Source organism: Eubalaena glacialis, chromosome 11, assembly GCF_028564815.1.
Source record: "Eubalaena glacialis isolate mEubGla1 chromosome 11, mEubGla1.1.hap2.+ XY, whole genome shotgun sequence".
Classification (NCBI taxonomy): Eukaryota; Metazoa; Chordata; class Mammalia; order Artiodactyla; family Balaenidae; genus Eubalaena; species Eubalaena glacialis.
The window spans coordinates 18,579,496-18,600,095 of record NC_083726.1 but is presented as its reverse complement, the minus strand read 5'-3'; the positions used below and the strand labels follow the sequence as shown (position 1 = coordinate 18,600,095).

General features: G+C 44.1%; 1 protein-coding gene and 1 pseudogene across 3 annotated transcripts in view; both read right to left on the bottom strand.

Moving 5' to 3' along the window:
- NT5DC3 (5'-nucleotidase domain containing 3) overlaps positions 1-12,188 on the bottom strand; it is a 68,224-nt gene extending 56,036 nt beyond the window's left edge. For all 3 annotated transcript variants that reach the window (XR_009702660.1, XM_061206575.1, XM_061206576.1), the window contains exon 1: positions 11,925-12,188. Coding sequence is in view for 2 of the 3 variants with exons in the window: in XM_061206575.1 (XP_061062558.1) it covers positions 11,925-12,123 (199 nt within the window). In the remaining variant the exon portion in view is untranslated. The remainder of the gene's footprint in view (positions 1-11,924) is intronic.
- Positions 12,189-14,409: 2,221 nt separating this feature from the next.
- Positions 14,410-20,600, bottom strand: part of LOC133101631 (putative tetratricopeptide repeat protein 41) — a 75,584-nt pseudogene continuing 69,393 nt past the window's right edge.

The window sequence follows — 20,600 nt, the reverse complement described above, 5'->3', positions numbered from 1 at the left end:
AAGGCCAGTCAGTTCTGCCACTGACAATTTCACATTCTCTGAAAAATGTGAATTTGTTTTGGTGCAACTGATACGTTAGGGAACAATTTGACCATAACACAAGTTTCACATGTATATTTAGACTGCTGTTTCGTGCCAACAAATGTTATTTGATATGATTATGTCCACGTAATACTCTTTCTGCTGATAATCAGTTACAGTCAGGGAAAGAAAACTGAGGAGCAAGTGTGACTTGGGATCAGACAATTTATAAGAGCGTACTACTATCAGACCTTACAGATTTTAAGACAACTCTTTTTATACAGATGGCCAATAGGCACACGAAAGATGCTCAACATCGCTAAGTATTAGAGAAATGCAAATCAAAATGACAACGAGGTACCACCTTACATCAGTCAGAATGGCCATCATCAAAAAGTCTACAAATAATAAATGCTGGAGAGGGTGTGGAGAAAAGGGAACCCTCCTACACTGTTGGTGGGAATGTAAATTGGTGCAGCCACTATGGAGAACAGTATGGAGGTTCCTTAAAAAACTAAAAATAGAACTACCATATGACCCAGCAATCCCACTCCTAGGCATATATCAGGAGAAAACCATAATTCAAACAGATACATGCACCCCAGTGTTCACTGCAGCACTATTTACAATAGCCAAGACGTGAAAAAAACCTAAACGTCCATCAAGAGATGAATGATAAAGATGTGGCACATATATACAAGGAAATACTACTCAGCCATAAAAAAGAATGAAATAATGTCATCTGCAGCAACATGATGCAACTAGAGATGATCATACTAAGTGAAGTAAGTCAGACAGAGAAAGATAAATACCATATGATATCACTTATATGAGGAATCTAAAATATGACACAAATGAACTTATCTATGAAACAGAAACACTCACATCGATAGAGAACAGACCTCTGGTTGCCAAGGAGGGAGAGAGGTGGGGGAGGGATGGAGTGGGAGGCTGGGGTGAGCAGATGTAAGCTATTATACATAGAATGGATCAGCAACAAGGTCCTACTGTACAGCACAGGGAACTATATTCAATATCCTGTAATAAACCATGATGGAAAAGAATGTTAAAAAAAAATGTGTGTGTGTGTGTGTGTGTGTGTATATATATATGGATATATAAATAATTGAATCGCTTTGCTGTACAGCAGAAATTAACATAACATTGTAAAACAACTATACTTCAATTAAAAAAAATTTTTTAATAAAATAAAAGCAACTATTTTTAGCCAGAAACTGTTTTCCCCAGTATCTCCAAAAACCGTTCAGTTGTTAACCACTTTTACTTCTGCAACAGCCCAACGAAAGATGCCAAGATGAAACCAAGTATCTAAGGCATCCTATCCTTTTCTCCACGAAGGTGAACATCTATGGGGTTCCCTGCCTAGCACGCCCCAATCCTCAGATAAGCAGTGGCCCTTCCCCACCTCTGAACACACACATTCTGGGCTCTTCCAGGACCCTGCCCCACCCCTCCAGCCACAGCTGTTCAGACTAGAACACCTGACTTGCACTGGACCACTTCCAGGGTCCCACCTCCAGGGTGGGTACCTACCTCAAGCCAGGCTAAACCAGAGTCCTTCCCTCATTTCTTTGTCTTTACTATATAGCTTTATTGAGGTACAAATGATACATAATAAATTGCACACAGAGCATACAGTTTGATGAGGTTTGACATACATACACACCTACAAAGCCATCATCAAAATAAAGATAATAAGCGTACATCTAACATCTCCAAACATTTCCTCACACCTTTTTGAATCCCACCTCTCCCTCAGTCCCTCAATCCCCACCCATCCCCAGGCAACCGCTGTTCTTCTTTCAGTCAGATTCGTTTGCATTTTCTAGAACTTTATATAAATGGGAATCATACATGTGTAATATGTTTGTAAATTGATTTTCCCGCTTACTAAACCCTCAGGAATTTTTTCAATAAGCACCCACTATGTGCCAGACACTGTACAGAGGATTGTGCAGGGATTATTAAAAAAAATAATAATAAAGCAAAGGCTCTGTAGTGAGCAACATCCCAGGCAGTGGGGAAGACCAAGAAATATCACTCTGACAGGTGGAGACAAGAGGAACTTAACACCGGGCTGGGCAGAAGTCATTCTATTGCGTTTATTCATCTCAAAAGAAGCTTTCATTTTTCCAGGACTTTAGATATTTTGCACCATCTCCAGGGAAAAGCAATCCATGACAAATAGAATTAGTCATCCAAATAATTTATAATACACATGACATTTATACTACTCCCACCAAAAGTTAAACTTATATCTTATTACTTTGTAATATCTGTAATTCTGACTGCTCCATAGAAATCCATCAGGCTTCCTAAAGTTCCAAACATAAAATTATATGCAACTGCACTTGAAATAAAATTATATAAAGTAATGGTTTAATGACACCCTAATCTTAAGTCATTTAATAAAAAACAAAAAACTATTCAAAAGAAAACTACATTTGTTTCAAGGGAAAATCTTAAAAAATTTAGTCATATCAAAAGATCAAATACTAAGCAAAACTATCACAATTTTTCATCAGAGCATAGAGGAAATAGAGAAGAATAAATATCAGTGCCTTCCATATGCCACGCACTGCTTCCCTCCACTTTGAAACAGTCGAACCACATGTGGCCTCCTGTGGTCAGGACCAAGTACCAACAAGGGATATCAACAAACACGAGTGAATGTAAAAGCGAGCTTCCCAAATAATGAAGTCAAAGGGGAGGGCTAGGATGACACACCATCACCATCTTCTTGGAATTACCTACTCTCTGTGACTCAGGCCATCCAAAATAAAAATTGGCAGCCTTGTGATCACATGGCAAACTCAAGCAGATGCCGGGTGGCCATTAGCGAGGGCTATGGAAAAGGGATTCCTTCTCCAAGCAGAGGACTGGACTCCATGACCTCTAGCGGCCCCTCTGGTTCTCTATTTTAGGAACTTCTTTCCTACGTGAAAATTATTATGTGGCATGTTTTTCCCTTAAGCCCTTTTGCTATTTTTTCCTGTAGCCATGGATCATCAACATCACACACCTAAACAAAAGATTTCTAAAGAATGTGTCATGTTACTGTTCTAAGATACACAGAAAGGTATAAAAATAATACAAACAACACCCACGGCCCCACCATGCAGCTTAGGAACTAAACCCTCTAAGACGTCACCTGCATTCTCCTCCTGCGGAGGGGGTAACCACTACCCTGACTTGGGTGTTTAACATTCTTCCTGCATTTCTTTAGACTTTGACCACATGCACGTGTATCCCTACAGGTGATCTACAGTATTTTTTGTGTTTTCAAATCTTTTATAATTAGTATATGTCTGCAACTTGCTTTTTTCCACTCAGTCTTGCTTTTGTGAGACTCATCCATGTTGATATATAAGCACAGCTTAAGTTCAGGAGTCAACATACATCTTCTATGAAGGCCCAGTCAGTAAACACTGTGCCATACAGTCTCTGTTGCACCTGCTCAACTCTGACATCATAGCACAAAAGGAGCCAAAAAATATATACATGCAAACGAATGAGTGCGGCTGTGTTCCGATAAAACTTAACTAGAGGCTAGATTTGGTCCGTGGACTGTAATTTGCAACTCTTCCCATAGTAAACATTATTTCCTTTCAACGCCATTTCGGTACTTGTCTGATACTCATACAAGCTGGTTTTCTTTGGTTTGCATTTGCCCGAGATGTTTTCTCCCATTCTGTTAACTTCAACCTTTTCTACATCTTTGTTTTGGGGTGTATCTCTTTAAACAGCACCTAGCTAGATTGTGTTTCTTATATCTGATCTGACGATCTTTTAATCTGAGTTTATCATGATCACTGATATATTTGGAATTATTTCCACCATCATCCTTCATGGTATTTCCTGCTTTTTCTCAGTTTCTTTTACCTCTTCTCCTGCTCTCTTTCAGACTGATTTCTATATTGTCAATGTGTGTTTAGATTTACTCACAGGTCTACCAATTTCTTTGCTCTCCCTTTGGGGCTAGGTTGAAGGTCTATTCATCCAGGAAGAGTTTGCATTTGCTTCTATCAGGAAACCCTGGATGCTATCACCCTGGAACCACATTTAGTTAATTTCTCATCTTGAGATTCCACAAGCAGACCACGCAAGCAGAATAAATTCAAACCCAAGCCCATGTGAGGACTAGCCTATGATTACAAGTCATGGGGAGACTTTCACAACACCCCACGCACACACAGGAAAAAGTCTAGAGCAGAGACCAAGAGTGACAAATTTCCCTATTGTCTCTGCATGGAAGGTAGCCCTTTGTAGGTCCCAGATTCTTCACTGGATAGTCTCAGACGGGTGTGTGTGTGTGTGTGTGTGTGTGTGTCCTCCCAGCAGGATAGAATTTACTAGTCTCAGACGCGGGGGCGGGGGGGGGGGTGTGTGTGTGTGTGTGTGTCCTCCCAGCAGGATAGAATTTACTAGTCTCAGACGCGGGGGCGGGGGGGGGTGTGTGTGTGTGTGTGTGTCCTCCCAGCAGGATAGAATTTACTAGTCTCAGACGGGGTGTGTGTGTGTGTGTGTGTGTGTGTGTGTGCCCTCCCAGCAGGATAGAATTTACAGGCATCTGTGTGTGTGTGTGTGTGTGTGTCCTCCCAGCAGGATAGAATTTACAGGCATCTGTGTGTGTGTGTGTGTCCTCCCAGCAGGATAGAATTTACAGGCATCTGTGTGTGTGTGTGTGTGTGTGTCCTCCCAGCAGGATAGAATTTACAGGCATCTGTGTGTGTGTGTGTGTGTGTGTGAGCGCACACGCACGCACTCCCTCCCAGCAGGCACGGCCAATAAAACTCAACAAATTCTCCCAAGACTGTAACACCTTCAGGGCTGCTCACTAGTCTTCATTTTTAGTCCCTGTGATTTCTCTTCAGTTTCTCAGAGCTCAGCTATACAGGCAAACAATGTTCTTTGTATTTTTCACCTGCATGTGAATATCCCGTACAAAAAGGTTTTGAGACTATCTAGTCTGCCAAACTGCTGGAAGCCAAAATCCAAAAGAACTTTAAAATACAGAGCATGTCTGTGTTTCCACATGTCTTCAAGAGCTCAATTAAGGATTGGTTTCCAACCCCAGCCTGTAAAAACACAGATTCCTAGGCCCTGGCTCCATGCCTTGTGAATCAGAATCCCCAGGGCTAGGGCCTCGAAGTCTTGGTTTTTAAACAAGCTCCCAGGTGATTCTGATGTGCCCATCAAGTTTGAGAACCACTGAAAAATGTATATATTTTTAATTCTACTTACCTTCAAAAACTGGCAACAAAATTATCATTTCATCTCCTTTTTATATTTTTATCTCCTTTCACATCCTGTTTATGCTACCCAGGATGCCCTAATGAAAAAGGGAAAAAAATTCTAGATTTCAGCCCCTCCATGCTGATGGGTCACCCTACCACCTCCACACAGTTTCAGAAAACCTCAAACATGTCAGGCCCCAAACAGGTCATTATTCCAGACAGACTTCTGGATGTTATGTGCAAATTTTAATCTAGAAAACAGTCCCCATGCTGAGTTCCACCTCCATTAGCATCCCATCGCATGTCAGTCCTTCACGCTTTCTTGCACGATAACAGAGGGGATAAATTAGCAGTGGACTCGCCAAATGAGACAGATGCTTCAGAAACCACTTGGAATTATATACAAAATAGTCTGTGTGTGTGTGTGAGTGCTTGTGTTATGTGCGATAGTACAAATGTGTATATTTTTCTAAAAACAATATACAGCTTTCTCCAGATTCTCAAAGGGTCCCTATTATTCTCTCTGCTGCATAGAAAAAGCATGTTTCATTCTCCAAAGAAAACACACAGACGACCAACAGGCACATGAAAAGATGCTCAACATCACCAATTATTAGAGAAATGCAAATCAAAACTACAATGAGGTACCACTTCACACCGGTCAAAATGGCCATCATTAAAAAATCTACAAATAACAAGTGCAGGAGAGGGTGTGGAGAAAAGGGAACCCTCTTACACTGTTGATGGAATGTAAATTGGTGCCACCATCATGAAAAAACAGTATGAAGGTTCCTCAAAAAACTAAAAACGCAGTTGCCATATGATCCAGCAATCCCACTCCTGGGCATATAACATATAATTATTAATTATAGAGCTATAATTCAGAAAGATACATGCACCCCTATGTTCACAGCAGAACTCGTCACAATAGCCAAGACATGGAAACAACCTAAATGTCCGTCGACAGATGAATGGACAAAGATGTGGTACATATATACGATGGAATACTACTCAGCCATAAAAAAAGAATGAAATAATGCCACTTGCAGCAACATGGATGCAACTAGAAATTATCATACTAAGTGAAGTACGTCAGAAAGAGAAAGACAAATACCATATATATCACTTATATGTGGCATCTAAAATATGACACAAATGAACTTATCTACAAAACAGAAACAGACCCACAGACAGAGAACAGACTTATGGTTGGGGTGGGGGGTAGGAGGGAAGGACTGGGAGTTCGGGATTAGCAAATACAAACTATTATTATATACAGGAAGGATGAACAAAAAGGTCCTACTGTATAGCACAGGGAACTATATTCAATATCCTGTGATAAACCATAATGGAAAAGAATATGAAAAAGTATGTGTGTGTATATATATATATATAACTGAATCACTTTGCTGTGCAGCAGAAATTAACACAGCATTGTAAATACTTCAATAAAATAAATTTTAAAAAATAAAAAGCATATTTCTGGTTACAATTAAGGATTTGGACATTATTAATATACATTCTTGTTACAGATATTATTAGAACTTCCTAAAGTCTTCTTTAGAACATCTATTTTGAACTATTAGCTCAAAAAAAGGGGCTCCAAAATTTATTTGGGAAGTACTGTACCTCTGTCCTCCCCCTTGGAGAGTCATGTATTTTAAAGGCTCTCATTCACTAGCTCTGATAAGTCTATCGGTAAAGAAGCTCCTTTCACATACATTTTGCACATTTCTTTAACCACGTCTCTCAGAAGATGGTGGAACCCAGTCTGAGAAACACCGGCCTAATTTTTAAATTATCTTACAGGTATCTCTTTAACCCGCTGCAGTTCCTCGAGGGAAGCGTTTGCATTTTGTGCTTATTCTATATACACTAAGCTCACACCACTGAGCTACACACAATCCTCACCAAACATCAACCAAGAACTCTGAATAAATCCTTCAACACCCTGTAAAGCCTTCTTCTAACGCTTCACACTTATCCCCGTACTTCTTTCCACAACTTAATATACTTCATAGCCCCGGCCAAGTAGCCAAATGTTCTAAAAAGGGCAGGCTCTGGGATGACCTCTGAAGGGGGGAAAATCCACCAGGCTACCCAAACGTATGGCTGGAGTCACTGCTCTTGAAGGCACAAGAATGTTCCGTTCGTATGTAACAGGACAGGATAATTACCTGATGGGCACACAGGGAAGGCCAGGGATTAAGTTCAAAGAAGTCGCACACAACGTATAACAGACCACACACAAATATATTCATCCCTTTAAATTATAATCACACAATGATTTCTTAGACTTTCACCTTTTTAGGGCAAGGTTTCTCAATCTTGGCACTACTGACACCTGAAGCTGGATTTTTCTTTGGGGGGCGGGGCAGGAGAAGGTACTATATATTGTAGGATGTTGAGCAGCCCCCCGGCCTCCACCCACTACAGGCCAGCATCACTCCCTTTCCCCCAGTTGTGACAATCAAAAAGGTCTCCAGACATTGCCAAACATCCCCTGGGGGGGTCAAAATCCCCCCCTCCCTTACTCTGTTTGAGACCCACAGTTCTACAGGAAATTTTTGCCAGAGGTAACCAATAAGGAAATAAACCAGTATTTCTTTTCCTAACAGTATAAAGAACCTTTTCTTTGGGCTGAGTTTGACTTAAGATACATAAATATTACATGAAATCTCAAGTTAAAAAAAAAAAGGAACAAATTCCAAGTGAGGGACATTCTACATAGTATGTGAGCAGTACGCCTCAAAACTGTCAAGGTGGGCTTCCCTGGTGGCGCAGTGGTTGAGAATCTGCCTGCCAATGCAGAGGACACGGGTTTGAGCCCTGGTCCGGGAAGATCCCACATGCCGCAGAGCAGCTAAGCCTGTGCACCACAACTACTGAGCCTGCGCTCTAGAGCCCTCAAGCCACAACTACTGAGCCTGCGTGCCACAACTACTGAAGCCCGCGCACCTAGAGCCTGTGCTCTGCAACGAGAAGCCACTGCGATGAGAAGCCTGTGCACCGCAACGAAGAGTAGCCCCCGCTCGCCGCAACTATAGAAAGCCCACGTGCAGCAACAAAGAAAGACCCAACGCAGCCAAAAATAAATAAATAAAATTTAAAAATTTAAAAAAGAATTGTTTAAAAAAAAGAAAAAACTGTCAAGGTCATGGTAAACAGGGAAACTCTAAGACACTGTCACAGCCAAGAGAAGCCCAAGGAGACATGATAACTAAATGCAGTGTGCTATTCTGGATGGGACCTTGGAGTAGAAAAGGACACTAGGTTAAACACTAAGGAATTCTGAATTAAATATGGACTTTGGTTAATACTGATACATACCGACAATGTATCAATATTGGTTAACTGTGACAAATGTACCTAAAGGGTTCAGCACCCAATTCCGATGTGAGTTTTTTCCCCAGGCCACCAATTCTTTGACACAGCGGGGTGTCCTACAACACAACTCATTTCTGACACCTCCTGGGGAGACCATCAGATCCTACAGGCTAAGGGCTCAGTCCCACAAGACTGCCCCCTGCCCAACTTCAGTTCCAAGTCCAGGTGGTCACCTGTGCCTCTGACAGACCGGCTATAGACTGGAGGTTCCACTGACCCCCCTCCTTGGGGTCAATTAATTTACTAGAGTGGCTCACAGAACTCGGGGAAACATTTTACTTTGTAGATCACTGGTTTACTATAAAAGGATACAACCAGCAAGAGCCAGATGGAAGAGATGCAGAGGGCAAAGTACACAGACAGGGCAAGGAATTTCCATGCCCTCTCTGGGTGTACCACTCTCCCCAAATCAATCTCCACGTGTTCACCAACACAGGAGCCCTCAGAACCCCATCCTTCTGGGTTTTTATGGAGGCATTTAAGGAATCTTCATTACACAGGCAATGATTAAATCATTGGCCATTGGCAATCGATTCAATCTCCAGCCCCTCTCCCCTCCCCGAGGGGTGCGGGTCAGAAGACACAAAGTGCCAACTCTCTAACCACAGGGCTGGGTTCCCTGGCATCCAGGCCCCACCCTGTGGTTGCCCTGAGGTATTCCAAAAGTCACCTAATTAAAATAACAAAAGACACCTTTATCACCTCTGTACTGTACTTAGGAAATTCCAAGGCTTTTAGGGGCTCTCTGCAGTATTTCTGATTATAAATCTCAATATCACAGTCCCATAGTCATGAGAGAGGAAAAACTGCATATGGGGTTTAGAGAAACATGCAATTTTCCTGTAAATCTAAAACTGATCTAAAAAATACAGTTTATTTTAAAAAACTTATTAAAATGTTGAAAAAAAACAAAAAAAGAGGGTGGGAGAGAAAGGGTAAAACAAAGAGTAAAAATCATCTCTTTCCTGAGCAGGCTTCATTCTGGGAACCTCTTCAAAGAGAAGACACCTGAAGGGATTGTTTGGATTAAGGCAAGAGATCAAACACCAGAAAGCAATAATCAGGAAGGGAGAAAACAAAATTCTTTTGTCCTCTAGTAAACCGAAAAAAAAAAAAAAACCTGTATATTTTTGTATGAGCATCAGTACTTCTTCTGAGCCCTCACTCCTACAAACACAGTGTCGAGCATTTCCTGCATCCCCTGGGGCCATTATTTATCTTCCCCGAGCTGGACTGTCACTTATCTGTTTACCAGCCTCGCCATCCGCGCAACTCGGGTCCCTCTCGCTTGGCCCGGGCAGGTGCTCAGCCACTGTGGGCCCCTCCCTCTCACATGCGTCCATCTGTGAATCAACAGCTTTTAAGCCCACTGGTACGTGCTTAATAAATGCCTGGTGAATGAATGCAAGTTGGGCATGTGTACAGACTTCAGCTAAAGGAGGGTAGGGGTGGTGCAGCCCCAGAAAGGGTGAAGGAAAAAAGTCCCTGAGTTCTCTGGGGTTCACCCAGGGACTACGTGGGCATGTGCTGGGGGCGTGGAGACAGGATGGGGCACCCGGCATACTGATTCTCAGACCTGTAACACTTGAAAAGGCTCACATATTATTTAGTCCAGTGGCTTCACTCTACAGAAAGAAGACTAAAGAGACTAGGTGGCTTGTTCAACACCGCATGTGGCACTGCCCTAAGCTAAAGGAGACCTAGACCCTAGTGCTAACTAACTCACCTCCACCATTACTAAGCGTGTCAAAGACTGAGTTATTTAATAACCAGCTGCAATAGCTACTATCTCCTGAGCATCTGCTGGGTGCTGAGCCCACACTAAAAATCCTCACTTTATCCCCACATTACAGTTGGAAAACTCAGGTCAGAGAAAAGTAACTTGCCACCAAAGTCACAGAGCTAACAAATCTCAAAATCTCCCTCAAACTGCCCTACTCCAAAATCCCCCTGGGATTATCCCACACCAAAGCCCAACTCTGGCCTGAAGCTGATCTTTATCATCCAACCCTTCAGCTGTCTCCTTTGCCAGGCACTGTTCTAAACACCTTTCATGGATGGACTCACTCATTCTTCGCCACAACCCTATGATGTTGGTATCACCAGCATCCATCCCCATTTTACAGATGAGGAAACTGAAGCTCTGTGATGTCCCCAGAGTCTCACAATCTGCAGCAGCAAACCTTGTCTGTAAAATGTGATTCTACCAAACGTTCTCTCCACCAAATATTCTCTCCCTGTCTCTCCACGCCACCTCCACCACCACCACCACCCCCCCAAAAAATATCAGTATAAAAATTTCTATTCTAAATCTTCCCTGAAAAAAGCAGCACCAATGGACTATCACTGGCCCTTTACACCAGTTCCCAAACGATCAGCTGCTACTGCAAGGCAGTGCAGGAAACAGGACAATGGGTTAGGGGCTGAGACAGACCCGAGGTCAAAGCTTCTTAAACTTGAGTCTGGCCTGTCTCATCTATAAGATGGGGATGTGGCACCTCCTTCCTAGGTATGGGGAAGAATTCAGGGAGACAATTTATGTGTCTGACATTAGTATTTACTGGGTCCTCTTTCCGTCCCTCCCTGTTTCCCTTACCAACAATCAAACCAAGCTCATTTTATGTTCATCTGACCACGAAGTGGTCACTCCCTGGAATCACCTCCTCGCTGAGGTTAGTAGATAACTCAGAACACTCCCAACCCGAACCCCTCCAATTTCAAGAGCAGTAAATCCTACCCCATCCCCTAAAACAAAGAAGGAAAATAAATCAGCCTCCGGACACTGCCACCTGCCTAGCAGCGGAATCCAGGGTAACCCGCCGCCTGCCGGACTCCGGCGGTTACTATTATTGTTGTTTATTAATAACAATACCTAACGGTGCCTGGGGGTGACCGTCTCCCAAGTGATGTCCGTGGAACCCCCAGGAGAGCCCAAAGCGCTTCCGATGCAGATTTCTGGCTAAAAATCACAGGAATTTATAAAAGGGCTTTCCCGACAGGAGAAAGGCAAGAGTTGTAAAGTTTGTGGAGGCGCATTTTTCCGCGTTTCCCGGAAATCGCACTGCAGAGGCGATGTCGCCCGTAGTTGGGGACAACCGCGGGTCACGATGGGGGGCTCTGGAGGTCAGCAGCGGACCCACGCGGGTCCGAGGGTGCCGGCTTCCCCGATGGCCGCATGGGACGGGACCTGGCGCCCCAGCCCGGCGGGGAGGGGCCCTCTCACGTACCGAGGGTGCGGGAGGGCGCAGCCTCACTCACCTGCCGTGCTCCTCTTCGCCTCCCGGTAGCGCTCCCGAAGGTAGCGCTTCATGTCCGGGGTGGTCCCAGGTGCTGTGCATAAGGGCCGTGCGGGGCCCGCGCGCGACCGCCCCCGAGCCGCAGTCCGGCAGCCGCTCCGCAGGGCCGCCACCGCCCTTGCACCGGCCCCACGAGCCACCGCCGCCGCCGCCGTAGCCATGCCTGCCGCCACCCGCCGCGAGTGGCGCCTGAAGACCTGTGCTCTGCCCGCACTCTGCCCGCTCGGCTGGCGGTCCCTACGTCGGAGCACGTGGGGGCGCGGCCCGCCCCTTCGGCCGCCGCGGGGGCGGGGCCTTGGCGGGGCGGGGTCCTGGCGGGGAGGAGTCTTGGTGGGGCGGGGCCTGGGGGCGGGGCCTAGGCCGGGCCCGGTGTGGGCGGGGCAGCAAGGGCTTGGGCACCCCGGGTAGTCGCGGCCACGCGCGGAGCCTGCTACAGCCGCTTCTTGACCGTGTGGCGCGCCAAGGTGGCTGTGCGGTGGCGCGAACGCCCCGTCAGCCGAGGTCACATGGAATAGGATGACTCTGCTGGCCCTGGACCACGAGACTTGACCCCGGCGCCGCCCGCCGAGCTCCGCAGCACCTTCCTCCCGCAGTCTGTGACCGTCCCCCAACCCTGGCTGTACTGACATGGTGTTTGTGACTCCGGCTCCAGGAGGCGACCTCTCCGCATTAATGGCCTCTGCAGTCTGGACCTCCCCTTGATCGCGGGGGCGGGTCTGGGACGTCCCCCGGCCCCTGGCTTGGATCCTTACAGTCCCACGGATGAGCCAGCAGCTGGGACCAGGGCCCACACGTGGTCTGATGTGCCTGAAGGGCACCCCGACTACACAGCCTGGAAGGCCAGTGCCCCTCCCGAGATTTCTGCCTCGCGAGGGAAGCCCTCGGGACACCACTCCCCCTTCTCATGCCCACGCTGACCGGCACGGTGCACCTGTCTTCTCTCAGACCTGCGAGGCTACACCCGTTCTGTGCGTTGTGATTCCACCAAAGCCAAATAAACAGTAAACCCCACCACGCGACACTTCTGTGTGGATTAAGTCAGACTTGGCTCCTGCAGGAAGGTCTGATGCGGCCCACCCAGAACCCGTCTGGGAATCACTGAACTGCGAGAGCTTGCCGAGCTACTCCGTGGTTACGGCGGAGCAGGGCACTTGGTGGAGTGCAATGAATAACCCTCAAGGCTGGTTGTCTGCCTGGGAGACCACACTGCCATCTGTGAAATAGGTGGGGCACGATTTAAGACAAATAACCCAAAGCATTAGTGTATGCTTAAGTTGTGGGCTGGAGGGATCAGGAGATGTTTTCATGGAAAAAGGTGGGCTCTGGGTTAGACCATGACAGACAGTAACTACTATTTATTGAAGGCTTGCAATGTGCATTTTCTCATGCAGTCCTCTCAGTAATCCTAAAAAGTAAGCACCATAATTTCTCCCATTTTATAAGTGATGGAACTGAAGCTAAGAGAAGTGACATAGCATTTTTATATATATATATATAAATTTATTTTATTTTATTATTTATTTTTGGCCACATTGGGCCTTCGTTGCTGCGCACGGGCTTTCTCTAGTTGCGGCGAGCGGGGTCTACTCTTCATTGTGGTGTGCAGGCTTCTTATTGCGGTGGCTTACTCTCGTTGCGGACCCCGGGCTCTAGGCGCGCAGGCTTCAGTAGTTGTGGCATGTGGGCTCAGTAGTTGTGGCTCACGGGCTTAGTTGCTCGAAGGCATGTGGGATCTTCCCAGACCAGGGCTTAAACCCGTGTCCCCTGCATTGGCAGGCAGATTCTTAACCACTGTGCCACCAGGGAAGCCCGACATAGCATTCTTAAAGTCACACAGCTGAGCCCATTCTTCCACTTGGATTCCTAAAGTAATAGGTAGGATTTAGTTGGGTGATAAGGAAGAAGGAAGCCAGTAAGTAATCCTCAACAGTTAATAGGTAATATCTTACAAATCACTGATAAAAGAGAGGCAATTACAATGTTTAAAACAGATATGGTATCAAATCCATGGACTCTAGTACTTTAAACTTACTTTATGGTTTTAGTTTACTTGAATTTATATCTTTTCTTATTCATGTTACTTTAAAAAGATGTGATAGCAATTGCAAATTTTGTTCACATGAAACATTGTCATAAATTCACAGATAAATGATAGTAAAAGTTAACACAATTAGAACTTTAATAACATTGCTTCCATATATTTTTAGATATGGAACACTGTGAGAGCAACATTCTTCTACCTACCACAGAAATATGAATCACTTAAAAATTGTTCTTTTTAGCTACAATCTGTTAAAATATTTTAAGCGGCTAATAAATAAATAAAAATCCCAATAACCTTGATTATCACCTTGATTATTTTCTTGATTAGAAAATATCTCATCAAAGAGTTCTAAATAAAGACAAGTAGAAAAAAATTACTGACACAGAAGAGCCCATGATAATTTTTATTCTTTATTAGTATCATTTGAGGTCTTCATCAATTTTATTTCAAACTGAGATCTTCTCTGCAAAAAACACTTCACTGAGAAATTGAACTGTAATCTGGGCTATGAAAAAGCCACTTCTCTGAGATGAGCTCAGATAAGGATTCTCAGGGATTATTTGTGCTAAGAGACCCTAGCAGGGGATGCTGGTAAACTGCGGTAATTTGGCGTCTTTCACTCTCGCTTTTAGCTGACAAAATCCTTTGCTGTGAAAGCTTTACTGCACCATCCATTTTATCCAAAGATAAAATCTTAGAGGAACAATCTTTCATGCCATATTGCAACATTACTTTGGGTCTTCAGTCAGGTCTTTTCCTCAGCAGAAACGGAAATAATGGGTCGCAAGAACTTTTTCCCTTGTCCTGAAGCATATTTTGATTTATCTGAAATTGTATGAGGCACCAAGTCCAAGCTTTTAGCCCCCTGTAGCTTATCTGCCCTGGTGCACATTGCCGAGCTCACTGTGTCAGAACTCTGAGCGCTGTGATAGTTTAACTTAAGCAAGTGCTCCCATAATGAGGCGCCATTCCTGGGACCCTCAGAATATTGCTGGCTCATGCCTTGAGGCCAACATCTCCTACCCCGGATCCACTCAGTTTCCCTCAGGAGGCTGCAAAGGATCAAAAGTTGTCAAGAGGTCATTTATAGAACATGAATAACCTGAAGCCTTTTTCTTGTTGAGACATAGAATAGAAACTCACTGCAGGATTCCACGGATCGATGAATGAGAAGATCCCAGGTAAGTGGCCCTTAAATCAAGTGATCTGTACAAATAGCCCACAGCCTCCATCATGACTTGATGACAGGTCATTTATCAATAATTGACCTGCTGGATATTTGAAAATAAGAATATTAGAATTTTTTTAAATGACTCCTGGCTTCACACATTTAAAAGAGAACGATAAAAAAACATTTATAAAAGGTGGCATTGGAACATCACCTGTTGTAGTATTCCTGCCAAAAACATTTAACCTGAGTCTAATTATCAGAAAACAGATACAAACTGAAGGACATTGGGGCAGGGAGGGTAGGGTAGAAACTGACCTAGGCTCTTCAAAAATGTCAGTGTCATGAAAGGCAAAACAAGCCCTACTTAAATGTTCTAGACTAAAGGAGACAACCAAATGCAGTGGAAGATCCTCAACAGAATTCTGGATCAAAAAGTAAACAGCTATAAAGAACATTTACTGGGACACTTGGGAACATTTGCATATGGATTGTACATAATACTCTTATGTAATGGTTAAATTTCCTGGGTTTGATAATTGTACTGTGGTTATGTAGGGGAATGTCCTGTTCTCAGAAGACACATGCTGAAGTATTTAGAGATAAAAGTGTCACATCTGCAACTAACTTTCAAATAGTCCAGAAAAAAAAAAAAATGTATGCATGTGTATGTGTGTGTATATATGAAAGAAAACATAAGTATGACCAAAATGTTAACAGTTGGTGACTAAAGGTAAAGGGTATATAGGTGCTCATTATACAGTGCCATGTGCCATTGTCAATAATTTAATGTAATTCTCTAAAATGCGTGAAAAGTAAAAAAAAAAAAAAAAAATTAGTCAATTTGCAAGTGGCACTCATTTATTCATTTTACCCATTTACAAGACTGCTTTTTTAAAAAATATTTATTTATTCATTCATTCATTCATTCATTCTTCACTACCACGTGCCGGATCTTTTAGTTGCGGGATCTTTTAGTTGCTGGATCTTTAGTTGCCGCATGCGGATCTAGTTCCCTGACCAGGGATCAAACCCGGGCCCCCTGCATTGGGAGCGTGGAGTCTTAACCACTGGACCGCCAGGGAAGTCCCTACATGACTACTTTTAAGGGACTAAATTTATACCATTGATTATAAACATAATGTAAGGCCGGTGCATGTAGGGCATCAATCTGGATACATGATAAGAGACTGCTGGGTATTTAAAGGTAAAAAACACTGGCAGATGACCCAGCCAGCATCCCTGTATTAATATTAATAATAATAAACACTGCAAATTAGCTGAGTACTATCAGGCCTGTGTTATCCTACAAGGTATAAACTATCATCACTTGTCTTTTATTTTTGTCATTTATTCTTTTTAATAGGATGCATATCCACATGATTCAAAAATGAAAATGTATAAAGGTATGAAGTAAAAACTGTCTCTCCCATCGTGGTCTTCATCTGGGCAGTCTTCTCCTAAAACGTGTATCCTTCCAGAGAATTTTTTGTGCACGTTCATTGACTTTTAAAGATGAGAAAATTGAAAGAGGTCAAGTAAGTCACTCCAGTTTGTGGTAGAACGATCTTGGGTCAGCCTCATCCACAAGCCCATGCCCTTTACTGCTATGCTAGGCTGCCTCTTCACCCCATACTGGATTGTCCTTCTGAGTATCCGCGCTACAGCTTCTGTTTGCAGAGATGTTCTCTCTTGTAGCTCTGCTTCATGGGTCATAGCACGGATCTCACACTGCCCACAGCTTCTGCTGAAAATCTGAAGGGGAGTTCCAGCTGTTGGCTCCACTTAGCAATCAGTGGCTATTTTTCTTGTTTTTGAATTATTTTCATGACTCTCTATGAGGTTCTCAGTTGCCCCAACATAACTCAGCAGAAAGCACTTGTGAATTACCCTGCTCAGGATGGCCATGTTGCATTGGCCTTAACAGGCCTTAAAAGGTAAAGTGGAGAATAGAGTCAGAATGTCTCAGGTCTGGCTAGGCAAGAACTCATTCTCAGAGTTCCTCTGGATGCCAATAACCAGGCCCGCAGACTGTTCGTTCTGCCTGAAGGCCCTTTAAGAGGCTCTGACTTGCTGGGAGATTGAGACTGGTATCCGGACCAGCTGCTGATGCCCTTGACATACACTATTTCATGCTTGCGCTCCCCACACTCCCTCTTGGCCACACACCTTGGCTCCTCAGGCCCTTTACCCTCATGACCCATCTGGACCTGTACCGATAGCTTTGACCTCAGAACTTTCTTGAACACAACCTATCTCTTTCTGGCAGCAAGCACAGTAGTTGCCAGGAAAGGACATTATTAGCTCAGGCCAACCCCAGTCCACCCCATCTTTCCTCAGGGTCGGTACCAGCTGGACAGCACTACTCAGCCAGGTCAGTCCTTTCAACCCTGAGAAGAGGAAAGTCCAGGATGAGTTCATTTCCATAGGAGAGAGGTCACTGAACCTCCTTCCCACTTCAAATCTTCATTCTGGACAAGGAGGGAACCTAATATTTAATTGTAGACTCTGTTGGTTGTTTTGCATATAACATCTCATTAAATCTTCAGAATAACCCTAGAGGCAGAGATTATTATCCCCTTTTGGCTACTGAGAAACTTGAGACTCAGAGAGTTTATGTCCACAAGCCCAGAAAATAGCAGAACTGGGATTTAAACCCAGGTCCCTAGATCCAAGGACCCTAAGTTCTAGAAGTGGGAAACGAGAACACTATTCTCCCTCTCACGCTGGTTCCTTAGGAGATTTTTCTATAAAACCACAGCTAGACAGGAACCATCTGTTATCGTTTCCATTTTCTACATCTGGACAGCCACACCTACCCTATTTCCAAGGGAGTGTGAATTGGGGATGAGAATGAGGGAAGGTCCCACTAACTAACTTCCTTGAAAAATCTGTTCTCAGATTTTAAATGGTAAGTTTTCCTAGTTTCCCCCTTTTTTTCAGTGCTTAATATTAAAAAATAAAGTAGTATCTTTACTATTTCCTCTGGAAAAAGAAAGATATTTTATCCAAAGACAGTCCACTGCCCTTTTAAGTAATCTTCTAAAGTACAACTTTTTCTAATCTTTATTCTACTGAAATTTAAGCCTATTCCTCTTGCTTCGTATTATATTTGCTGTCAACTAACAGGTAGATTTTTACAATGCCAGTCCTGTGTTCATTTCCTCCCCGGGGCCCACAACTATAATTCAGGTTGTTGTCACCACGTAACAAGGAAAATCGCAGGTGTTGGTGGAGAGCCTCAGGAAGCGTCCCTGAATGAGTCCAGACTCTGTGGACCCTGACCAACAATGAGCTTCCCCACTGCGCTGGGAGCAAATGGGTAAAGAAGTGGAGACAATCACAGCCTATATTCTCCATCCAGAAGACAGGCTGCCAATGTGTAATGAGGAAGGAGGATTATGCAGGATTTAAAGGTTCTCTGTTGAAAGTTTCTTTTTGTTTGGTAAGTACACCATGTCTAAAGTTTGTCAGAAGTCCTTCAGTTTGAGAAATTAAGCTTGTTTGCTCGTTCTTTCAATAAACGTGTGTCTATAAACAGACTGGGGAGGGAGAAAGTTGTCAATCATTGTCCCAAATGGAGTAAAAGGTTGCAATGGGATGTTTCCATGCGTCTTCAATTTCTGCCCTACAGAAAACAATATGGGGAGGGGATGGCTCTTTCCCTGCACCCTCTTCACTGAGACCATCGGCTAGTCTGCTCAGAGGGACCTGGCTGCAGATGACCTCTGTCATCACCCCCAGTACTGCATGAGCTCACTCTACCAATTCAAGGGGCTGAGCCGTTGCAGACCCCACCTTTGGGTAGAGGGAACAGATTCACTATTCTCTCTTACACAGGCTGTTGTCCCTACCATTCCACCAAAATTGATAGTTCCCTGTGACCGTTATGTTGCTAAATGCAATCGTCTATTCTAGATCTGGTGGTCAGCTCTCAGCCCTCTCCATTTTTTTTTAAATTAATTTTTACTGGAGTATAGTTGCTTCACAATGTTGTGTTAGCTTTTACTGCACAGCAAAATGAATCAGCCATACATATACATATATCCCCTCCCTTTTGGATTTCCCTCTCATTTAGGACACTACAGTGCATGAAGTAGAGCTCCTTGTGCTATACAATATGTTCCCCTCAGTTGTCTAGTTTATACATAGTATCAATAGTGTAGGGCTTCCCTGGTGGCGCAGTGGTTGAGAATCTGCCTGCCAATGCAGGGGACACGGGTTCGAGCCCTGGTCTGGGAAGATCCCACATGTCGCGGAGCAACTAAGCCCGTGAGCCACAACTACTGAGCCTGCGCGTCTGGAGCCTGTGCTCCACAACAAGAGAGGCCACGATAGTGAGAGGCCCGCGCACCGCGATGAAGAGTAGCCACCGCTTGCCACAACTAGAGAAAGCCCTCGCACAGAAACGAAGACCCAACACAGCCATAAATAAATTAATTAATAATCTGAAAAAAAAAAAGGGTACTTCTTCAATTAAACAATTAAAAAAAAAAATAGTGTATATGTGTCAATCCCAGTCTCCCAATTCCTCCCAACCCACCCCTTTCCCCCTTGGTATCCATACATTTGTTCTCTATGTTTGTGTCTCTATTTCTGCTTTGCAAATAAGGTCATCTATACCATTTTTCTAGATTCCACACATATGCGTTAATATACGATATTTGTTTTTCTCTTTCTGACTTACTTCACTCTGTATGACACTCTCTGGGTCCATCCACGTCTCTACAAATGACCCAGTTTCGTTCCTTTTCATGGCTGAGTAATAGTCCATTGTACATATACCACATATTCTTTATTATTCTGTTGATGGACATTTAGGTTGCTTCCATGTCCTGGCTATTGTAAATAGCGCTGTTATGAACACTGGGGTGCATGTGTCTTTTTGAATTATGGTTTTCTCTGGGTATATGCCCAGTAGTGGGATTGCTGTGTCATATGGTAGTTCTATTTTTAATTTTTTAAGGAAACTCCATAATGTTTTCCATAGTGGCTGTATCAATTTACATCCCAGTGTAGGAGGGTTCCCTTTTCTCCACACCATCTCCAGCATTTATCGTTTGTAGATTTTTTTCTTTTTTTGGCTGCATTGGGTCTTTGTTGCTGCGCGTGGGCTTTCTCTAGTTGCGGCGAGCGGGGGCTACTCTTTGTTGCGGTGCGCAGGCTTCTTATGGCGATGGCTTCTCTTGTTGCGGAGCACGGGCTCTAGGCGCATGGGCTTCAGTAGTTGTGGCACACGGGCTCAGTAGTTGTGGCTCACGGGCTTTGGTGCTCCACGGCATGTGGGAGCTTCCCAGACCAGGGCTCAAACCTGTGTCCCCTGCATTGGCAGGCGGATTCTTAACCACTGCACCACGAGGGAAGTCCCAAGATTTTTTGATGATGGCCATTCTGACCGGTGTGAGGTGGTACCTCATTGTAGTTTT